This window comes from Hydra viridissima, unplaced genomic scaffold (genome assembly GCF_058129835.1).
Source record: "Hydra viridissima isolate aposymbiotic clone 2 unplaced genomic scaffold, HvirCarnegie_v1 scaffold_16, whole genome shotgun sequence".
NCBI classification, from domain to species: domain Eukaryota; kingdom Metazoa; phylum Cnidaria; class Hydrozoa; order Anthoathecata; family Hydridae; genus Hydra; species Hydra viridissima.
Genome location: NW_028324315.1, coordinates 5,971,833 through 5,994,915, shown reverse-complemented (window position 1 = coordinate 5,994,915; position 23,083 = coordinate 5,971,833). Strand labels below are relative to the sequence as shown.

The following is a 23,083-nucleotide window of genomic DNA, read 5'->3' as shown; positions in this document are numbered from 1 at the left end:
TTTTGATGGTGCTACTGGCTAAAGTATTTATAAACAAGTTTTATCAGAACCCGACATTAACAGAGATTTAAAGCGTGAAGAATCACTATTTATTACTTGTCTAATACCATTGGATTTGACTGGATTTAACAACAGCAACGAAAAGGTGCCTATTTGGAAAAATCAAAAGTCGTCCTCCACAGCCAATTGTAGACCCATAAGATTTGTATACAAAATGGAATCCAAGGAATCTGTGATTGAAGAAGATCAGTACATTAAAAGTGAAATAGAAAGCTTGGGAATGATTTTATTTAAGGTTTGCAGATCTTCTATTGAAGTGAATTGTATTATTGAACTTACAATGATTGATGGGAAGGTTCAAACGATATTATTGTTTTATAATTTTTTTGGTGCAATTTAAAATTGACAATGTTTTCTTGCACTATTTTTGCTTTTATTATTCCTAAAACATTATTTACCTAAATACTCAATTGTTATTCAATATAGGTGGGTCAAAAATCCGACAAAATATTCAAATATCAATTTACCACTTTGTAACTAAGGAAAGTATCCGGAAACTAAGCAATATAAGTATCCATAGCAACTAAATTTAAAAAATTATCACTTTTGTAAGAAGTGTGATTTCATATTGGTACTCATGACAAATTTAGTGAATATAACACTTATAAAATATTTGCAGATAACAAAAATAGGTTGTTTCTAAGCAAAATAAAGGTATCCATAGCAACGAAATAAAAAAATATTACCTTCATAAAAAGCGCAGACATCATATTAGTACTCATACTAATTTTAGTGAATATAGCTCTAATATTAAATTAGTTACGAACTTTGTCCAGTAAAAGTGAATTCTGGCCCACTGTGCATCGGTCCAAAAATCTTTTTTGTGTTTTTTTTTTTTTTTTTTTGAAATGTTCTTAAAACAACTAAAAAAATCTGGCCAGTTTTTTACAACTAAATATTATCTCTGTGGTAAGTTTTCGAGAGCGATCGCTCTCGTTTCCCGACCAAGCCTCTGCGTATATTTATTTTTGTGTTTGGCAACTTTAGCACATTTTTTGTGTGTATATTAGCAAAATTTGCTACACATGAAATTCTCTATATATCTAAATACTCTTATGGAAGTATTGATTACGTTGGAATCCAAACAATAATATGATTTTAGCAATTTGAAAACAAATTTAGATTAAATGGAGCAATTATTTTTGGGCTATGTTTTCTTTGTTAGAGCTTAATTGGAGTTTTTTTATAAGCCCCAATTGAAGTTCTTGTTTGATCAGAGTCTAAGTTTCTTCCTGCATAATTAGCTTTTTATGTTAATCTAGTTATTAACTCAGCATCTTTTTTTTTTTCTGTAATACAATTGAGACTGGAAACACATGCAGTGCAATATTTTCATCTACTTCACCACCATTGGTTTCTTTGACTACTAAAATATCACCACATATTCCTTCAACCCTCACAGACATCAATGGAGATGGTTCAATGTGGCTTAGGTTTCCTACAAAAAAGTTTAAGAACTTTAGGAGGAGCCTATCACCTGCAAAACACTGCAAAATCTTTTCAGTGAAAGTAAGTAATATATAAAACATTTAACTATAACTAATAGAAAACTCTTTTAAGATTAAAACTTTATTAAGTGTGTGTGTTATATAGGAATATTTAAAAAATTGTTATATATTCCTATATAGCACACACACAGTAGTAAAGTTTTATATTTTTTTATATTTGATGCAAAATTGAACGCTCTTTCTGATGATGCTATTTATTTTTTATATACGTTTTAATTTTCTCTGTTTTTTAGCTAAATATTATACAATGTCAGTGGGCGATTTTTGGTCAACTTTTTTGTATAAGTTTAAATTGGGACAAATTACTGCCGAGGCGGCTAGAAAAATTGACCAGGCATTTGAGGTCAATAGTGTCAGTGAACGCACCATTCAGCGTTGGTTTACGAAATTTCGTTCTAGAGAATTAAGCCTTCATGGTGAGCCCCATAGCGGTCGGCCTACATTAATCCAGGGCGAGGATCTGAGGACCCTGGTGGAAGCCAACCCTTCCCAAATGGTTCGGGGGATCGCGGAAGAGCTGGGAGTGAGTCATCAAGTTGTTTCACAAAGGTGAAAAACCTTGAAAAGTGGGTGCCCATGACTTGAACAATCTACAGAAGTTGTCACGTTTTGAGGTTTGTTCTTCTTTGCTTCTGCACAACCAAAATTCGATCCAAGAAAGGGTTTCTTGGATCGAATCGTAACGTTTGATGAGAAGTGAATTCCGTATGATAACCGGAGACGTTCAGGACATTGTTTAGACGTCATTGAGTCACCTAGGCACTTCCCATCGCTGTTTTTTTGTTTTTTTTAAGCATGTAACTTGTAGTTTTCTTCAAGTTCAAGATTATTCTGGGAAATTTTGATGTTTTAAAAAAAATCTTCCTTTATCAATAAAGGCAAATCAACTCAAAATCTTTGTATGTAACTGTACAGTAAAGACCTTTTTAAGACAGAATTCTTTTTTTAGTGAGTAGAACATAACCAGAACATACCATTTTATGTGCTATGTAAATAGATGATGAGCTACGTAAATGCACTGTAGTTGTTATTAGTTACTTTTTGTTTTACACTTTTTAGAGATGTGAGTTGTTTAAAACTGCTGCACACCTTTTTGATGCAAGTTAAGTGTATTTGTAACTTTATAATCTAGTTATAAATAATATAAATAATAATATAAAAAATATAAATAATAGTAATATAAAGCCAGATGTAAATTAACACTGAAAAGGTGTGCAGCATGAAAAAAACACCAAAACGGTGTAAATTAACACCATTTCGGTGTTTTTCAAGCTGCACACTTTTTTTGAGTAATTTAACAACTTTTGATTTAAGAGTTAAACTTTGTTAACTTATTTAAAAAGTTTAGTTGTTGATTTATTCATCGTTATTTATTATTCAAGTAAAAATTGGTGTTAACAATTAAGAATATTGAATCCGTTAAATGTAATCGATTTCTTAGAATATTCTCGAAAAAGATTTCGCGTAATTTTATTAGATAATAAATTCACTTATTACCCAACCAAACCTGATATACTTTGAATTTGATCAAGGAATTGACTTTTTTTTCATCGCAGTGAACAATATTAATCTAAAAAATCCCATGATATTTAGTTGATGAAAAAGCGATTAAAAGGGAGAGAAATAATTATTACCTGTATTCATTCAGTCAGCCAGTGTTTATATTAGTATCTTGGTCAAAACAAATCAACTCCCCTGAGAGGAGTTAAAACTCTTCAATTTTCCATGGTATTCGACTCCAAATTTAATGGAATAATTTGTAATTCTAAATTAAAAATGTATTTTTTGTTAACTTCCTCAGAGATGTAGCAACAACAAATCAGATCTATAACAGCTTTAATCAATAATTTGAAGCATCAGTATTTACAGTTTATCTATACAGCAATAACTCAAAACATCACTACAATTTAAGCCATTCAGCTTTTATAATCAAATGTAATCACATTAAATCTGGCAAAGTGTTTCCAAATTTTTTTAGAAAAAAACTTCATTTAACGCTTAACCATCGATGCAGACCTAGAAAAGGTGACTTTATGATTTAGCTGCTGCATCCAAGAAAAGCTGAAATGCATAGTGAATCAAATGTTACGTTGCTAATGCTTTAAATTAACTAGAACATTAATTATAATTTCAATGTTCTGCTGTTCCTTTCAGCTTCGATTAATATTTAAAAGTATTTTATACTTTTAAATATGAAAACTTTAAAAAAAACATTGTTAATGTGAATTAAAAATTGACTGCGAAAAAAATCAAACAGCAACAACTAATAAATTTTTGTTTCAGCTTTTTAAATAACACCTAAATCTTATTTCCACTTGGCACTGCATTATCAGGTGAAATGAAAACTTACCTGTAACGTAAATAGTTTTTCGTCACGGAGTTCATTTTTAAAGTTTCATAGTAAGGAAAATCAACCAAGGTTCAGAGAATTTCACTTTAATTTCACTTTAAATAATTTAAAATTAATTTAATACTTTTAGCCTTATATTAGGCAGTAAAAAAATATAATTGTATGGATTTAAAAGATATTTGTTGCATCAGCCGATTATTAGTTCCAAAATTTGTTTGAGGTATCACCCCTAAACCGAATAAAAAGCTTCAGCCAATCAAATTCCGCTCAACGTTAGCGTCTTTGAACTTTAAGTTACGATAACTCAATGTAAATATTATTGAATTACCAACATTAATTTTTTTAAATGATGAAAGAGTTTTTGAAGTTTTAATTAGCCAAGAAAGTTTATGGATATATGATCATGAATTTATCATGTATATCATGTGTTATGACGAAAAAACAAGGAAAATTTAGTTGTTTATAAACTTTTGCACGCTACTGTATATTGAGTTTGACGAACAGAAACGAGCTGGTAATAAAGGAAATTCAGTATCCTCTTACCTATCTTGAACAACAAAGCTACGGGGCTCAAAATTTCCCCTAAAAATGTTATTTCTCCCTAGGCTCCCACAAAAAAAAAAAGTTCTTTTACACTTTTTGAATGAGGAAAAGTTTTCTCATGATAATCAAAAAATAAACTTTCTGGGGATGTGTTGCAAGGTCTTAGAGCATGCTCCTATGCACCGTGTATTTTTAGATGCTTCAAAATAATGGTATTTTAATAAATGATGACGTGGACAGTTTATTGAAACACTCCATGTAAAAAAGTCAAACTTATATTTTTATATCAAATTATAGTTTCATTTGTAGTTATAAATATTTTTTTATTATTATAATTAACATATTTTTAATGATTCCTTTAATTAGATATCCTCTAAATATATAAATCTAATTGAAACGGAATAATTCACGACCGAACATTCTTTTTAGTTTTCGGCAAATATAGTTTTCGGTTTTGCACATCCGTAGTGTTAAACTTGGTTACCTTATTTAAAAAGCTTAGTTGTTGATTTATTATTCATCAAGTAAATTCCTGTTAACAATTAAGAATATTGAATGCGTTAAAAAGAATTGATTTCTTAGAATATCCTCGAAAACAATTTCACGTAATTTAAATAGATAATAAGTTCACTTGATATTCAACCAACCTTGATATTTTTTGAGTTTCATCAGGGTAATAACTTTTAGCTTATTTATCGCTGTGAACAACGGTATTAATCTAAGACGTATCTAAAAAATCCTTTGTTATTTGATTAATGAAAAAGCGATTAAAAGGGAGAGAAATAACTATTACCTGCATTCATTCAGTCAGCCATTATGTATATTAGTATCTTGGTCAAAACAAGTCAACCCCCTGAGAGGAGTTATAACTCTTCAATTTTCAATGGTATTCGACTCCAAATTTAATGGAATTTGTATTGTGTGATTTCTAAATTAAAAAGGTATGTTTTGTTAACTTCCTATCAGATCCTATCAGATCCTACCAGATCAGATCTTCAACAGTTTTAATCGATATTCTTAAGCACCAGTATTAACGTTTTGTTTAAACAGAGCAACAATCCAAAATATCACTATATCTTAAGCTATTCAGCTTTTATAATCCAATGCATTCACATTAAATCTGGCAAAGTTTTTCTAAATTTAAAATAAAAAAAATTTCATTTAACGCTTAACCATCGATGCAGAGCTAAAAAAGTGACTTTTGGATTTAGCTGCTGCATCCAAGAAAAGCTGAAATGCATAGTAAATCAAATTCTATAGCTTGTGATATCTCAAAGATGTTTAAATTATCCCCTAAAACGAATGAAAACCTTAAGCCAATGAAAATCCGCTGATTAGGAGTTCTTAGAATTTTATGTTACGCAATACATAGTTTTAGAATTCTTAGAATTTTGTCTTACGCTCAATGTAAATATTTATTATCATCATTAATCTTTAAAAATGGTATTAAAGATTTTTTGAAGTTTTAGTTAAGGAAAGAAAGCCGAGGAAGAGGAAAGAAAGTAAGTTGGTTGATCAGTAAAATTTTAAAAAATCATTTTGTAACAGTTCGATGAATTTAACAAAGGTATCTTCGTTAATATTTAAAAACTCTAAATAATTTTCTAATACCTTTTTTGTTAACAGCATTATAAGCAAATTTGTTATTTTTGTTGTATTTATTCGATAAACATTTTTTAAATTGTTTAATAAACTCAAAAACGACAGCATTTTTAAAAATGAACCGTCAAAAAGTGATACATGTTAAATAAATGCGTTGGTACAACAAAATAAATTATAGCTTTCTAAAGTTAGAACTAAAAAAATACATTTTTAGTTTATGTGCTAACTAAAGTGATCAAACACATGTTGATAATATATTGCCACCAACACGGTGCGCATGATGACTGTATTTGCTGAATTCTTTTACTAAAGTTCTACACTGTAGTTTTAAATGTAATGATTAATTGATCAGCTGTCCAAAAGAAGTCTTGCTCCAGCTCCAGCTTCTCAACGCGTCTTCGACTTTTAAACAAAAATTTTAAGTTCAAATCAAACTCCAAATTTAAAGTTAATCACTTACATCTTATGATTAAATCATTTAACACAGTGACGCGTTTCGTTTTGGCTCTCAGGTTTGTAATGAACACCACGCGTTTGAACAAATTGTTTTCAAATAAGATTTCTTGAACTTGAATTTTCATTAATACTGTAACCCATAATCATATTGTATATATAGTGTAAGAAAAACATTAAGCTTTAATATTTTGTTGATTGTTTTAAGATTTTTTTACATTATTTTTTTCCTTCTTTAGAATCAACGTGTCTCACAGAGTTGAACCTCTAACAATGGATGAGAATGATTTAGTTAACCTTCTTGAAGGTACATTTGCCCCCTCTTGTTTGTAAATTTTTTTTTAAACAGATGTTTAAAACAATGAGTTCTTGAAAAATTTAAGGATGCTTTTAAAATTAGACACCAGGAATATTTAAAAAAAAAAAGAAATGTTTTTCTTCCTGTGTTGCTATGTTACTGCCTTCTTGCTTACGTTGAGAAACTCGTTTACTAAAATATGTCTCACGAGAACCGAACGTTTTTGCATAATATTTTAGGATTGAATTTGTCGACATGTCCAAATTTAAGTTGCAAGGACACTAAATGCTTTGTTTGTCACGAACGGTGTTCTAAATGCATGAGAGACTGCAAGTGCAATAAATCATTACTAGATGATAGGTATATTCGACAACCAGGTATGTTTTTTCACACTTACGATAATTTAAATGTATATATTTCTAAACCAGACGATGTGCGTTTACCTGACTCAATCGGAAGATTTCAGGTTCTGAAAGAGTTACCTCCATTGATAATTGATAAGTCATTTTACAAGAAACCAACACCGGTTCAAAAACATGCCATTCCGTTCATGATGGCAGGTTTAGATCTCGTGGCTTGTGCTCAAACAGGCTCATGGAAAATGGTAAACATAAGAACTATAAAGAATTTTATTGACTATTATTTTTATTTAGTTAATGAAAAAAATGAATTTTAACAAACTTTTAAAGTTTATTTCTAAGTAATAAAATTATTTATCTAATAAATAAAAAAACTTTATTAACTTTGCTTTGTGTAATCACAAAAGAAACGTTAATAAAGTTTTTAAATAGTAAGTTTTCATCAACGTTTTTTTACAGGCAGCTTTTTTATTACCAATCTTTGCAAAGATTTTATCAAGAAGCAAAAATGAAGGACCTTATGCTCTTATACTTACACCAACTCGTGAGCTTGCACTTCAAATTTATCAAGACATCAAACAATTAACCAAAGAAACCAGTATTAAGTGTTGTTGCGTGTACGGTGGAACGAATGTAGAAAAAAACCGACGTGACGTTAATCTTGGCTTCGACATACTAGTTGGTACACCGGGTCGAGTTTTGCATTTACTTAAACTAAATAAGGTATGAATTGAATGCATTTTTTTTAACAAAATAATATTTTAAAACTGTGTTGAAAGCTGTTAATAAATGTTATATATTATTAAACTAGTAAATTAAGATATATTTATCGTAGTTTGTTGTTCCTAAAATAATTTAACATCTACTTAAACTTGACCATAGACTTTGTTATCCACTATCAAACTATTAGTTTTGGATGAGGGAGACCATATGCTGGGAAGTAACTTCATTTTTGACCTTACAGAGATAAACGAGCTTTTACCATCTAAAGAAGAAAGACAGACGGTTTTATTTTGTGCTACGTTACCTGAAGAGGTGATCGATCTCCGCGCTGCTGTAAACAATAAACATAGAAAAAGTAAGAGAAAAAAATTTACACAAATCCTCAAGGAATTTATGAATAACTTTGTTTTTCTCTGTGTGGGCAAAGTTGATGGATCCTCAGGTTTGATTGATCAGCGTTTGATAAAAGTTCAGCAGAACACACCAAAGACAAAAATGCTTATTGACATTTTAGTCGAAGAAGTAAAAGAAAAGAGTAAAACAATTGTATTTGTGGAAACGAAAAAAGAAACAAGTTTGTCTAAGTTTTTGTGCCAATGCGGCTTCCAAGTGACCGTATTTCACAAGTATTGATTGTATTTTTCAAAAGTTGTGTTTCTTAATCATGTTTGGTTGCTAGTTGACGACGTTTTTGTTTGGCGTATTGATTACTAGCAGATAGTTTGCTGTTTGTTTTTTTTTGGATTAAATACGAGATCTTCGTTTTTAATCCAAAAGACTGACGGGTTTTAAACATTGCAGTCTTAACAAAAATCTAATCCTTTAAAACTACTTTAGAGATCGAAGTCAAACGGATCGAGAGTACGGATTGCATCATTTTAACTCTGGTATAAAGCCTATAATGGTGTGCACAAGCGTGTCAGCACGAGGTCTAGATATTGAAGAAGTGAAAACCGTAATCAATTACGATTTGCCTCGCAATGTATCAACTTACATATATAGAATCGGACGAACGGGAAGAGCTGGTAACAGAGGAAAGTCTATATCCTTCTTTGTTGAGCGCCGAGATGATCAAATTGCGAGAGGATTAGTAAAAATATATCTGTGGCAAGTTTCTTAGTTTTCTGTGAAAATCTCGCATTTTATTTCGTTTACTTTTTTCACTAAGAATTGTGTTTGCATTTAACACAAAAGTTTAATTATTAGTCCGAGAAAGATGTTCCAGAATGGCTCGAAGAAATTGCAGAGAAATGTCTAGGAACGGAATACGGGCCCAGAGCGGAAATATTTTCGGCAAAAGATACCAGAAAAAAGGTATAATAACTTTTTTAATTAAATTTATTTTTGTAGGGAAGGGAAGGCTTTAGCTAATCAAGTTTGAAGAACATATTATTTTTCCCTAGGTGTCTAAGCAAATCTATCCAGTGGGATCTTCCTGATTGGTCGACATCAATTTCAGGTGAATCGTTGACAAATTGTTTTCAAATACTTTTTTTAAATGAGTGTGGTGCTGTATTCTTTTTTAAAACTATAATGAAAAACTGTATGAATGTAAAATTATATGAAGTTGTACTTTGGATTTATCTAAGTCTAAGGACTATTTAGGTCTCACTTAAGCCTATTGGATTGTAATTAAGTCTCGAATCATTTTCTCCTGGCCCTTAATTGTTAATCAAATGTTAACGGAACCCGGATATCGGGTGATTAACGGGTCTATACCCGAACGGGTTCGGGATCCGCAAAAAATTTTCGGATCCCGAACCCGTTCGGTTATAGACCCGTTAAATACCCGATATCCCGATAACCCGAAACAATGATCAAACGGGTTATCGAGCACCGACAGCTAAGGAACGGTAACCGATAAATTATCGGGTACCCGTTCGGGTATTGAACTTTTTTTATTACCCGAAAACCCGAACCCGTTCGGTTTTTGGCTTTATCACCGTTCGGATCCCGAAACTTATTAAAAAATTTTTAAAAATTGCGAAAATTCTAAAAGTACTAACTTTTTACTACGAGTTATTGCTTACGGTAATTTTAGCATCTTTGGAAGATTCTGTGTAGTAAATCCAAATCCGGATTTCGGAATTTCGGAATTCCGAAATTCCGTCATATTTTGAATTTTTAAAAATCCGGAATTCAAAAACGCAAATTCCGGATTTTTCGAATTTAGAAGTTCGATTATTTAATTCTTATTTTATTTTTGAAGTTATTTAGAACTGTTTATATAAAAATTTCAAAAAAAACTTTTGTTTTGTTTTGATATTATGTATTTCTTCCGTTCTAAAAATTTTAATTTTTATTACTAAAAACGTTTTTCAACAACAAAGTTGTCATCCTCAGTAGTATAATACAACAGTTTTTAGTAATAAAAGTTAAAATTTTTAAAACGGAATAAATACATGATATAAAAACAAAACAAAAGTTTTTTTTTGAAATTTTTAGAATTTCGAATTTAGAAGAACTTTTACTATAGATGGCAGCATTGTGTACTTTCATTGTTATAAATTCAAAAAATTTAAATTTTAGTAGGCTTAGGCTACTGCAAATGCATTAAAAAATTTTTTTTTAATGAAATATTAACATTAAGAAATTAAATTGTATGCAGAGCAGACAAAGTAAGTCATTATATTAATTTTATGTTTCAAAAACTTGGCGAAATGCATGCTATGCAAGCAAGTTTTAAAGATATTGGGTGGATGTACAACTCCCATGCACACACATCTTCGTTCTAAACACAACACAGTTTTGAACAAGCGAAAGTTTGATGAAAATACAACAGCTTCTACATCTGACAGTAACGATAGTGTTGTGAGCACAACCAGAAAAACGAACACGATCATTAATTTTTACAAGTCAAAAAAAGATGAAACTTTTCCTGCCGTAGTAGCTAGAAGGATTGCTTCTGATGGTTTACCGTTTCGTGTTTTTTGTACGTCAAACGATTTAAGAAAATGTTTAACAATGCGTGGATTCGGTGATATTCCAAAATCACCCACCAGCATACAGAAAGTCGTGATGGATTATACTAAAAAAATTAAACAATTGCAAATTGCTGAAATTAATCAATTAAAAAAGAATTTGTGCTTTAGTCTAACATTGGACGAGTGGACGTCCTCTCGAAATAGACGTTATATGAATGTTAACGTTTATGGGTCGAAAAATATCTGGAATTTGGGTCTTTCTCGAATTAATGGTCGATTTGCGGCTGAAAATTGTGTAAAATTGTGAGAGAACAAGTTAGAATCATTTCAGTTAAATATAAGGAACGATATTTCGTGTATTGTAACTGATGGTGCTTCTATGATGCAAAAAGTGGGTAGATTATTACCATGTGAACAAATTTTGTGTTTTGCTCATGCAATTCAGATTGCAATTGTAAATGTGATCTACAAACAAACAGAGAAAGAGGTAGATGAAGATGATTATGAGAGTGTCCTAGATCTGGACTCTGATGAAGAAGATTTAAGTGATGATGAAGGAATGCAAGTGGGGACGAGAAATGAATGTGATGTAGAAATTACTGAAAAGTTTACATTGCGAAATGTAATCATGAAAGCTCGGGTAATTGTTCGAATGTTTCGACGTTCCCCTTTAAAAAATGAAGTGTTGCAAAAACATGGGAAGGAAGATCATGGAAAGGAATTGCAGCTATTGCTTGATTCGAAGACTAGATGGAGTAGCCTGATCTCCATGTTAGAACGTTTTAATCTTTTGAAAAGTTCAATAAAAAAGGCAATAATTGATATCAAAGCGGATACATTTTTGAATGATTCAGAATGGAATATAATATCTACAGTTTCTAGAAATTTGAAGCCTATAAAATTAACCGTAGACGCGTTATGCCGTGCTGATGCAAATTTACTTTCTGCGGATGCAACATTTACGTTTGTGTTAGAAAATTTTGATGAGAATGAAGAAATTAGCCGTGAAATGAAAAAAGAGTTTGAAGTTCAAATTAATCGAAGAAGAACTGTGGTATCCGATGTTCTTCAATATTTTCATAATGGGGGTAAAACCAAAATTCACAAGAACATTTTGCGTCGCTCGAAAACTGAAATAACCAAAATTATTATATCCGTAATCCAAAGACTTAGTGGTGAAGTAGCATTAGAAATAGACCCGACAGTATCTGAGTCTACTAAAATGGATGACGAAAAACTATCGAATCATTGGAAACTCAGTTATCTTTGCAGGAAATTCTTCAGCAAAAGATAAAGGAATCACTCTCGGAATCACGGTCAAAAGTTCTACAAAAATCATCGGTTCATTCCGAAATTCGCAGTGAAATGAAATTTTGGGATGAAGGGGGATCCCGCGGAATGCTTTTGGAAGATCTTTACAAAAGTTTATTAACAATTCCACCAACTAGTTTTGAGTCAGAGCGCGCTTTTTCCGCTGCAGGAGCATTTTCAACAAAAATTCGATCAAGGCTCAACGACAAAACATTGGATACTTTGTGCTTTTTAAGAAGCTTTTTCAAAAATCAAAATGAAAATTGAACTTTCATTTTGCAATTTTATTTATGTAGTTCAAAAAAATTTTAATATGAAATATTTCCTTATTTTGTAATTTGTTTTAATTTTATTGTTTTGAACTAAATACATTTATGTTAAAAAATAATGTACTTTCTTTTCTTTATATTTTTTAAATTCTTCTATAATAATTCCGGAATTAAACCGGAATTCCGGATTTCATCTCCTGTAATTCCGAAAATCCGGAATTCAGTTTTTTACAAAAAAATGGATTCACTAATTCTGTGAAATGTATAATGTAAAATTTAAAAAATGTACTAAATTTAATTTACTTAAGCAGGGAGTTAATTAATGAGTATTTAATCAAAGTCCACAGTTAATTAAACAACATGAGTAAATGAAAGAGGTTAAATGATGTGAAAATGTATGCAGTTTTGGTACCAAAAGTTAACTTTCTAAACACACTAGTTGCCTTAGTCATCATAGAAATAAAACACTGGTAAGTGTAGCATTTCACCTTAGAATTTTTACCTAATACTGATTACAAATAAGCATTTAAAGTTTAAGGATGCACTGATTCAGAGACTGTTTTCATGAGTTTCTTAGCAAGAAATAAATTGGAAGAATTCTGAACCAAATTTTAAAAAATCATTTTCGACAAATTCTTTGTCTTTTTCAATGTCATACATGTCCATAATCTTAATTGCGTCAACAGGGGCTTCCTCGATGTCATCATTCGGGTCCTCATTTGGAATTGATGAAGAGCTCTTAATTTCTGAACAATATTTTTCTCTCAAACTAGTTGTTTCTCTTGATAAAGAGCAGTTTTTCAGCTTTCAGAGGATCCATACGATTTCTTCCCTTCGTTTCTGTCTGGCTGGCAGCGCTGAACAAGCGCTTTGAGAATTTAAAAAGCTAGGCTTTCATGGGCAAAAAGAGTTTAAGGGCAGATGGTCAGACTTTTCATACTTTAACCAACTTTTACTGACTTTGTGTCCTAATACTTGCACAAAAGTAGACTACAGCCAGTTACATTGTAACTTTTGACTAATAATATTTTAAAATGATTTTTCACTCACATTTGTAACAAGGATCCAAGTGGTTGGCAGCCAGAAAGACAACTTGTCTGGATTTTTTTCAACTTTAAGAAATGCTGGAAAGCAGTTAGCACCCTGTGTAAAATTTACAGGCACTAAACAAGGAAATTAAACTAATTAGCAAGGTATTACCTGGTTTTTCGGCTTCGCTGAGGAGGCAGGCATCTAAATCTGAAGATAGTTGGATTTTCTTTTTCACGATCATTTCCTTATTTGTTTTCAGTATCAACATCGCCTAGACCTTATGATGACTGAGCACTTGACTGGCTAGTAAACATTTTTGAACTGCTTTTCTCTTTTACGCTCGTCCGAATTTTAAATTCAAAATTTTTAAATTACAACCTTTTCAACATTATTTCAAGAAACGGAAAAGGAAATAATTTTGAAACACAATAATGCTTTACGATCGCTTTTACTGGTTTTGGCTTACCTTGGGTTTTTTGTAACAACCAATCAGAGTCGAGCATTTCAAATAAAGGGTGAGATAAAGTAATTTTGCCAAACGGATGGCGTGAAAAGCACAAGGAAATATATTAAATTTTGTTTAAGTGCCAAAAGGCAATGTGAAAATGTAATTATTGCGATTATTACGGTTATATTCCACTTTGGTAACTTTTTAAGAAATATCAATTATCTTTAAACAAAATGGACCTTTTTCACAGAATAGCCGACAGAACCGTTCGGGTAATCGGGTTCGGGAACCGATAGGATCAATAACTTTCGGGAACCGATTATTTAAATTACTCGAAAGATTGAATCGAGTCGGGTATGAAAAAGTTCGACTACCCGATTTTATCGGCGTTATCGGTTAATACCCGTTCGGGTAATCGGAGTCCGATAAAACTATTTTTAGCTTTTATCGGTGTCCGATACCCGTTCGGGTCGGGACTCGTTCGGTTCCTATCGGGACCCGGACATTCCCTACTTTAACCTTTACGTCCTAATATAAACCAATGACATTTTAAAACCTTTGACATTCTGAAATATGAGAAACAACATTACTACTGGTCATTGATCTTTTAAGTCATTTGTAAAGTTCATCATAGCCAACCTTACTTGACTTGCATTTCTCTAGATGTCCACACGTGATCACATTTAACTTTGTCAAAGCTTGTTTAGGAGTTTGATTAGAACAAAAGTATTTGTTTATATAAAGACGGTCAGTGAGTGTGGCCTGAGCATGGGCAGTATATGCATAAATATTTTTATATTTCAGTACAGAGAAATGTTTAGCTTCACGTTCGATTAACTTTTTATAAAATGGTTTTGGAAAGAATGATTTTGAAGGCATTTTTGTATTAAGTGTCTATAAAAAACTCCTATAAAGTTATATTCGAACTTCTATAGAAAACTTCTATAAAAAAGTTTCTTTAGAAATTTTTTTTCATGAAAATGGACTCAAAAGTGAAACAATAACTGCAGTTTTTACTCTGATATCTTTGTCGTCGTAGACACAGATAACTTGTTAAATACTTTGAGATGGAGGATAACTTTTTTTAATGTAACCTAACTTTTTATTTTTACTTTATTATTAAATTTTTTTAATGTAAAGTTTATAGTTTAATGTACTTCAGCAATTAGCACGCTGTCGACTTTTTATCGACTCTCCCAGTAGCAGCTTAAAAGCTGTTTTATTGCATTAAGTAAGTTTTATTTTCATCAAAACAAGTTTTAAATTCTGTTCATATGAAAGAAAGTTACGACGAAATAACTAGACTTTTTAAGCTCGATTTGCCTTTACCTCGTTCTAGTTTCCTTGACAACATCAGCAATGAATATGGAAAAAGGTTTCATCAAAACTTCGGTATGATGGAGTGACGTTAAGGACGAAACAGTGTAACCATTCTTGCCTGTTACAATTGGATGCTTCAATGCAATACACATCATGCTTCTAGTTTGCTATTTGCTCCACTAACTCTATTATGAACTTTCTCAATATTCATTTTCTCCTGCTTTCCCACAACCTCATTAATACGCTCCCCATCATCCTCCATAGTTCTTAATTGGTGCACTTTTTCATATAACCTAATTTCAGTGCTTTAAGTCCACTAAGCAATCTTTTAATGCGGATATTTTATTCTTGCATTCTCCTAATCAATGTTTTAATAGCTTACTTTCTTCGGAATTTGCAAGACTCTCAGTATCTCGCTCAACCGTAGTTACATTCTCTGCAACATTTTCCCTAGTTACATCGATATTTTCTATTGAAATATCTTCTATACGCTGTATTTTTGCTTGTTGTGCTTTTCTGTTTAGTGGTTCAGCGGTCCTTTTTTGATTGTAATTTCTACCATATTCATATCTTTAGCTGAAATGTTAAGTTTTACACCCACTGAAAACTTTACTCCCACGATTTACATAAAACTTTTCGGAAACTTTCTTAATGCGAGAAAAACTGCGCCCCTTTGGCGTGCTAGTACTCGCATTTCTAGTTTTACTCCAAATGTTTTGCATACAAGCTTTTCAAGTATAAAACTACAATGAGGTGTTGTACGATCTACTGATGTTTTTACCAAGACATCTTGAGATATTAGTCAACTAATTACAATACTCTCTGGATCTAGCTTTAATCCGCATTAGTTTACGCTTCTAAGCAATAACTTCTTGAGACTTGTATCTTGAATATTTGATGGTTTTTGATCTTCCACTGTTTCATCAATTTACCCCTCAAGGGTAAAACGATGAAACAGTGGAAGATCAAAAACCATCAAATTCCTACACCACCTGGCCACCTTGGCGAGTTTGAGAAAAGCACCTAATAAAACTACAAACGCTACTATGCCAAGGTTCCAAAAGGATTTTAACAATCAGACTGGGGGTAGAAATTTTAATTCTGCTCCGGAATTGTTCAAATGCTGCGGCTTCTGCTAGACTTAATTCCACCCTTGCCACAGTATTAAGCAATAACCGATATCAATTTTGTATACCCGAAAATTTTCTTAATTATCAGAGAACCCTTCTGTCACAGCTCATTCGGCTATCTACTTGAGTATGAGATTATCTTTGCTGATCGGTCACAGGTTATCATGAACACCGACAGCAGTGCAACACCAAACTGTTTACTTAATAATGTTACCCTACAGTATGAGACTGTGCGCACCTGTCAACTTGCTTCTAGCATAGCATTTGAAGCCACTAGAAAATGTGCCTTTCCGCCTAAATGAATAGTCAGCCACCACCAAGTAAACCGTGATGAGTAAATGGCGGTGGAATGAAGCTCTGTAAATATGGTGATGGGTTGAGACTTCAGCAAATTTTACTCTTGAATCTGAGACGATTGACATCGCAGTATTCATTGTGGTAGATGGTATCACAGAGTTTGAGGTTGGTCAACTCGAAGGTGTCTCATGGTAAAGTAAAATGTGTAGACCAGTGCTTAAACAGTCATTATCTTTTTTCCTTTTAAAGCGAGAGTTGGCATCGGTAATAAAAAATTAGCAAACAATAATCCAAAGTAGTAACAAACTATAATCATAGGTATTAGCTAAAAGTAATTGCGACTAATGGTTGACATGTGGTATAATAATGTGCATGCATGAAAAAAGGCATAAAACATCCTTTTTTTTTTAGAAACAGAAAACAATTGGTGCGCTTTTGGGTGTGCAAGTGTGCAGTCAATGATTTTTCACTAACGCTGATACAAGAGTTTGCACAGTCAACCGTTATTTGGGGAAGAAGGAAAGGGTGGAAAGAGATAGGGTTGACATCCATAAGCAGAAGCAGTTGCAAAAGTATTGGTGATGATAATCAAAACGTAGTAAAACTATAGTTGAAGTATGGCTAAGTCAAGCTAAGTCAAACTCTTGAAAAACAGGTGTTCTCAAAGCTCTTTTCTATTTTGTTTCAAACAAATTCGGACACTTGAAAACTACTTGATCCTAAACCGCTATATTACTGATACTCGAAAACTAACTCGAGAAATTATTTAGAATAATCACCGGTATTATTTAGAATAATCACCGGTATTAAGACCTACTTTTGTAAATTCCAAAACTGTAGAAACTACATAATTTAGGTTTCAACCGACAACTTTTCTCATACTGAACTTGGATCTATACCAATTATGACCAACTTATTTTTTATTGCATGACGTAAATTGTTTTGAACTAATATTTAGATCTAAGTTCAATTAACTATTTCTATTTTTAACCGATATTATAACTAGTTAATTGTTGGTTGAATTACTTATTGTTGGTTAAATTAGTTAATTGTTCGTTAAATTTGACCAGCATTAAAAAGTAAAATTGCCAAATTTATTTATTTTTAATTATCTTTGTTTAAGAGGGATAAACTTGCAAACAAAAGCAAATAAAAAAAAGTGAAACTTTAAAAAGAATAACAGACCAGATATACTGCTTATACCTAAGAATGAGCTATAAAATATTTTGAAGAATTCGGGACATTAAATTATGTAATATTTTGAAGTAAACCTTTCCAAGTGATAAAAGGTAAACTTGTAGCAGAAAAAAGCTAACTAAAACTAAAAACAATTTTGAGAATCGACATCCAAGTTTAAAAACGTATATTCTCAAAACGGACTTACCGTAGCAGCCAACAAAGGGTGTCTCCATCTCCATTTTGCAGGGATAAAACGTAAAACAAAAGAAGCCAAGTTTAATGACTTCAACGTTACCCAGTGAGAAAGGTAGTAAAGGTCCATTATCCCTTCAAAAGATTCTTAATAAACGTTCAAATTAAATTTGGAAGTTGCAAAAGTTCGTTTCCCATATTCCTTCAGTGTTTGGAACAACCAGGCATAATTCATGACCGTATGTTCGGGCTCAGTTTTCGGCATATACCGGGTTTGGTGTTAAGCATTCTTTACTTATTTAAAAAGTTTAGTTGATTTTTTATTCATCAAGTAAATTGGTGTTAACAATTAAGAATATCGATTCCGTTAAAAGTAATCGATTTCTTAGAACATTCTCGAAAAAAATTTCGCGTAATTTTATTAGATAATAAATTCACTCATTACCCAACCAACCCAGATAAACTATGAATTTAGTCACGGAATTAACTTTTTGTTCATTTAGATTAGTTTTAGATTAATATTGCAGTGAACAACAATATTAATCTAAAACTAATCTAAAAAATCCCTTGATATTTAGTTAATGAAAAAGCGATTAAAAGTAAGAGAAATAACTATTACCTGTATTCATCCTGTCAGCCATTGTCTATATTAGAATCTTGGTCAAAACAAATCAACCCCCTGAGAGGAGTTAAAGCTCTTCAATTTTTAATGGTATTCGACTCCAAATTTAATGGAATTTGTATTGTATGTGTGTAATTCCTAATGTAAAATGGTATTTCTAGTTAACTTCCTCAGAGATGTAGCAACAACAAATCAGAACTCAAACAGCTTTAATCGATAATTTGAAGCATCAGTATTTACATGTCTGAACAGGGAACAATAATTCAAAGCAATACTATATTTTAAGCCATTCAGCTTTTATAATCAAATGCACTTATACTAAACCTGGCAAAGTGTTTCCAAATTTTTTTTAAAAAAAACTTTTTTTAACGCTTAACCATTGATGCAGAGCTAATAATTAATATATTTTGATTTAACTGCTGCATCCAAAAAAAAAAGATTAAATGCATAAAAAATCCAATGCTACCTTGTTAATGCTTTACATTAATTAAAAGTTTACTCATAAGTTCAATGTTCTGCTGTTCTTTTCAGCTTCAAATACCATTTTCGGACTCTAAGGCACGACGCTAGGCTTTGTCTCAGAAAAGAAAGGGTTATACTAGCATGCTCATAATACCCTGTTACTTTTATGTATTTTATACTTTTAAACATGAAAACTTTAAAAACTGCAAACATTCTTAATGTGAATTAAACGGCAAAAAAAACCAGCCAGAACCAACCAATAAAAAATTATATTAAATCTTATTTCCACTTAACATTGTACAGTGCGGTGAAACATTTAGAACAACACGGTGCAGTGAAAGGTTTAAGCGTAACGTAAATAAATTTCGTCACTGAATTCATTTTTAAAGTTTCATAGAAAGAAAAATCAAACTAAAATTTAGAGAAAAAACTCTGAACGAAAATAATTTTAAACTTTAGGACATTAAGAAGTAAAAAAGATAAGTAAGCATTTTTGTTGCATCGACCGATAATTGTTTTCCTATCTCAACCAAGCATTGACCCCCTAAAACGAATGAAAAGCTTCAGTTAATGAAATTCCGCTAAACATTTGAGTTCTTAGAATTTTATTTTAAGCAGTATTTTTTTTTACTTCCAAAATTCTGAGAACTTTATTTTACACTGGTATAAATTAATTAAAAGCATTATATTTTTTTTTAATGTTATAGAATATTTTATGAAGTTTTAATTAACGAAGAAAGATAGGAAGAGAAAAGAAAGTAAATGGATGTGTAAAATTTGTAAGAATCATTTTCTTACTTTTTGATTATGTATTTATATATGTATGTATGTATGTATGTATGTATGTATGTATGTATGTATGTATGTATGTATGTATGTATGTATGTATGTATGTATGTATGTATGTATGTATGTATGTATGTATGTATGTATGTATGTATGTATGTATGTATGTATGTATGTATGTATGTATGTATGTACTTTTTGAAACTTAATATCTCGAGCAACGCCGTGTAGTTCAGCTAATATGTTATAAATGTTGTTTTTCTTCATATTTCTATGAAGCAAACTATTTTGGTTCATATTTTTATAAACTATTTGTTTGATAAAATCAAAAATGGCATCAACAGTTTTAAAAATGACATCAAATAGCAAAGTTAAAAGCACCAAAAAGTAAAACTTGTATGAGTTGTTTGCTGCTTGCAAGACGTTGATTCAGCAAATAGCAAAAATATTTTATCTTTTGTTGAGCATTCAACAAAAGAAGAAAATAAAGTCAGACGACATAAAACTATCGCTTGCTTATGTTAGAGCTAAAACAAAACATATTCAGTTAAAAGGTGTTAACTTAATTTATCATATAAATGTGGATAACTTATAGCTATCAGCACTATGTGCATGATCACTGTATCTGCTAAATTCTTTACTAAAATTCTACACTGTAGCTTTGAACATTCTTGCTCAGTGTCTTCAAAAATTGTGTCTTCAAAAAAAACGTGTCTGTCAAAAATCAAACAAAACTTTTTTTTCGAGACTCAAAATTCGAGTTCGTTATCCTAAAAGTTTATTGACCTGTTTTGAAACAAACATTAGATTTAAAGTAAATCACTTCTATCTCATGAATAAATCATTTATGATTGATGCGTATTATTTTCAGTTAGAATGCAGTCCATGATTATATATATATATATATATATATATATATATATATATATATATATATATATATATATATATATATATATATATATATATCAAGCAACTAAGTGCGAGAAGTTTAAACAACGATTCAAAGGTGCTCCATTCACTTTTTTCAAAGCTGCCCCAATAGCGATTTAAATAATAAACAATGATTTTTCCAAACAAAATTATCTAAACGATAGAAATTTTCTGCTTAATTGTAAATCTTATGAGTTATCCTATCTTATAAATAACATTAAACATCTCACTAGTTGGAAACGTGGTCAAAAAGTTCTTACAACTTTATATTGAAATGTTTACGATTTGTCCTCAAAAAAAAACCAATCATATATTTTGTCCAGTTTATGCCAAATGCCAGGAAAGACAGGTGACAGGTGCGAGGTTAAATATTATCTTCACAAAATATTTAGTTTTATTAAGTTTAAATACAAAAGCGCTTCACAAAAGCATTTTTTCAAAGCTGCCCCCGTTCAAAGCTTCCCCCCTCTCCCCAAAATAGTTTTTCGTCGCGTTCATTTTTAAAGTTTCATTGTAAGGAAAATCAAACTAAGGCTCCGAGAATTTCACTTTAAACCATGATAATTTAATACTTTTAGCCTTACATTAGGCAGTAAAAAAAATATAATTGTAAGGATTTATCGCATCCTTTTAAGAGATATTTGTTGCATTAGCCGATTATTAGTTCCAAAACTTACTTGAGGTATCACAACTAAATTTATACCACCCCTAAACCGAATAAAAAGCTTCAACCAATCAAATTCCGCTCAACGTTAGCGTCTTTGAACTTTAAGTTACGATAACTCGATGAAAATATTAGTTAATTACCAACATTAATTTTTTTAAATGATAAAAGAGTTTTTGAAGTTTTAATTAGCCAAGAAAGTTTATGGATATATGATCATGGATTTATCATGTATATCATGTGTTATGACGAAAAAAACAAGGAAAATTTAGTTGTTTATAAACTTTTGCACGCTACTGTATATTGAGTTGGACGAACGGAAACGAGCTGGTAATAAAGGAAATTCAGTATCCTCTTACCTATCTTGAACAACAAAGTTACGGGGCTCAAAATTTCCCCTAAAAATGTTATTTCTCCCTAGGCTCCCACAAAAAAAAAAAGTTTCTTTCACACTTTTTGAATGAGGAAATGTTTTCTCATGATAATCAAAAAATAAACTTTCTGGGGATGTGTTGCAAGGTCTTAGAGTATGCTCCTATGCACCGTGTATTTTTAGATGCTTCAAAGTAATGGTATTTTAATAAATGATGACGTGGACAGTTTATTGAAACACTTCATGTAAAAAAAGTCAAACGTAAACTTTTATATCAAATTATAGTTTTATTTGTAGTTATAAATATTTTGTTATTATCATAATTAACATATTTTTAATGATTCCTTTAATTAGATATCCTCTAAATATATAAATCTAATCGAAACGGAGTAATTCACGACCGAATATTCTTTTTAGTTTTCGGCAAATATAGTTTTCGGTTTTGCGCATCCGTAGTGTTAAACTTTGTTACCTTATTTAAAAAGTTGAGTTGTTGATTTATTTATTCATTTGTTGATTTATTTATTCAAGTAAATTGCTGTTAACAATTAAGAATATTGAATGCGTTAAAAATAATTGATTTCTAAGAATATCCTCGAAAACAATTTCACGTAATTTAATTAGATAAAAAGTTCACTTGATATTCAATCAACCTTGATATTTTTTTGAGTTTCATCACGGAAATAACTTTTAGCTTATTTATCGCTGTGAACAACGGTATTAATCTAAGACGTATCTAAAAAATCCTTTACTATTTGATTAATGAAAAAGCGATTAAAAGGGAGAGAAATAACTATTACCTGTATTCATCCTGTCAGCCATTGTCTATATTACTATCTTGGTAAAAACAAATCAACCCCCTGAGAGGAGTTATAACTCTTCAATTTTCAATGGTATTCGACTCCAAATTTAATGGAATTTGGGTTGTGTAATTCCTAAATTAAAAAGGTAACTCTTGTTGACTTCCTATCAGATCCTATCAGATCCTACCAGATCAGATCTTCAACAGTTTTAATCGATATTCTTAAGCACCAGTATTAACGTTTTGTTTAAACAGAGCAACAATCCAAAATATCACTATATCTTAAGCTATTCAGCTTTTATAATCCAATGCATTCACATTTAATCTGGCAAAGTTTTTCTAAATTTAAAATAAAAAAAATTTCATTTAACGCTTAACCGTCGATGCAGAGCTAAAAAAAGTGACTTTTGGATTTAGCTGCTGCATCCAAGAAAAGCTGAAAT

The 23,083-nt window shown here is 31.1% G+C and overlaps 2 protein-coding genes and 1 long non-coding RNA gene across 10 annotated transcripts in view; 2 read left to right on the top strand and 1 right to left on the bottom strand.

The window, feature by feature from the left end:
• LOC145182174 (uncharacterized) overlaps nucleotides 1–23,083 on the top strand; it is a 65,482-nt gene that overhangs the window by 22,603 nt on the left and 19,796 nt on the right. Inside the window, exons 15-17 of the mRNA XM_090073596.1 lie at nucleotides 64–355; nucleotides 1,366–1,569; nucleotides 11,152–12,079. Of these exons, the coding sequence (XP_089929722.1) occupies nucleotides 64–355; nucleotides 1,366–1,569; nucleotides 11,152–12,079 (1,424 nt within the window). The remainder of the gene's footprint in view (nucleotides 1–63; nucleotides 356–1,365; nucleotides 1,570–11,151; nucleotides 12,080–23,083) is intronic.
• On the bottom strand, nucleotides 1,060–18,792 carry LOC149877723 (uncharacterized). 2 transcript variants are annotated; one of them, XR_016447753.1, is made up of 4 exons: nucleotides 18,618–18,792; nucleotides 5,255–5,389; nucleotides 3,203–3,333; nucleotides 1,060–1,498 (listed from the first exon to the last, which is right to left on the bottom strand). It is a non-coding gene; the product is annotated as an uncharacterized LOC149877723 (long non-coding RNA). The 2 variants fall into 2 exon arrangements; XR_016447752.1 differs by lacking the exon at nucleotides 18,618–18,792 and having other exon boundaries at nucleotides 5,255–5,436.
• LOC149877724 (putative ATP-dependent RNA helicase DDX4) lies at nucleotides 5,875–9,507 on the top strand. Of its 7 annotated transcripts, none has more exons than XR_016447748.1 (8): nucleotides 5,875–5,963; nucleotides 6,756–6,823; nucleotides 7,054–7,418; nucleotides 7,633–7,896; nucleotides 8,056–8,522; nucleotides 8,734–9,003; nucleotides 9,103–9,210; nucleotides 9,300–9,507. XR_016447748.1 is itself a non-coding variant. In XM_090073470.1 (8 exons), exons 1-8 carry the CDS (start codon nucleotides 6,529–6,531, stop codon nucleotides 9,333–9,335), a joined length of 1,629 nt encoding a protein of 542 aa, XP_089929596.1. In that variant the 5' UTR covers nucleotides 6,208–6,528; the 3' UTR covers nucleotides 9,336–9,507. The 7 variants fall into 7 exon arrangements, 2 of the variants coding, with proteins under 2 accessions (XP_089929596.1, XP_089929595.1); XM_090073470.1 differs by lacking the exon at nucleotides 5,875–5,963 and adding an exon at nucleotides 6,208–6,575 and having other exon boundaries at nucleotides 8,734–9,007; XR_016447747.1 differs by lacking the exon at nucleotides 5,875–5,963 and adding an exon at nucleotides 6,211–6,575.

Bases quoted from the DNA above. Each gene is read 5' to 3' on its own strand.
- LOC149877724 (XM_090073470.1), top strand. From the start codon at position 6,529: ATGATTAAATCATTTAACACAGTGACGCGTTTCGTTTTGGCTCTCAG. The intron at 6,824-7,053 runs GTACATTTGCCC...ATAATATTTTAG, and splicing joins TTTAGTTAACCTTCTTGAAG to GATTGAATTTGTCGACATGT. The intron at 9,211-9,299 runs GTATAATAACTT...ATTTTTCCCTAG, and splicing joins CAAAAGATACCAGAAAAAAG to GTGTCTAAGCAAATCTATCC.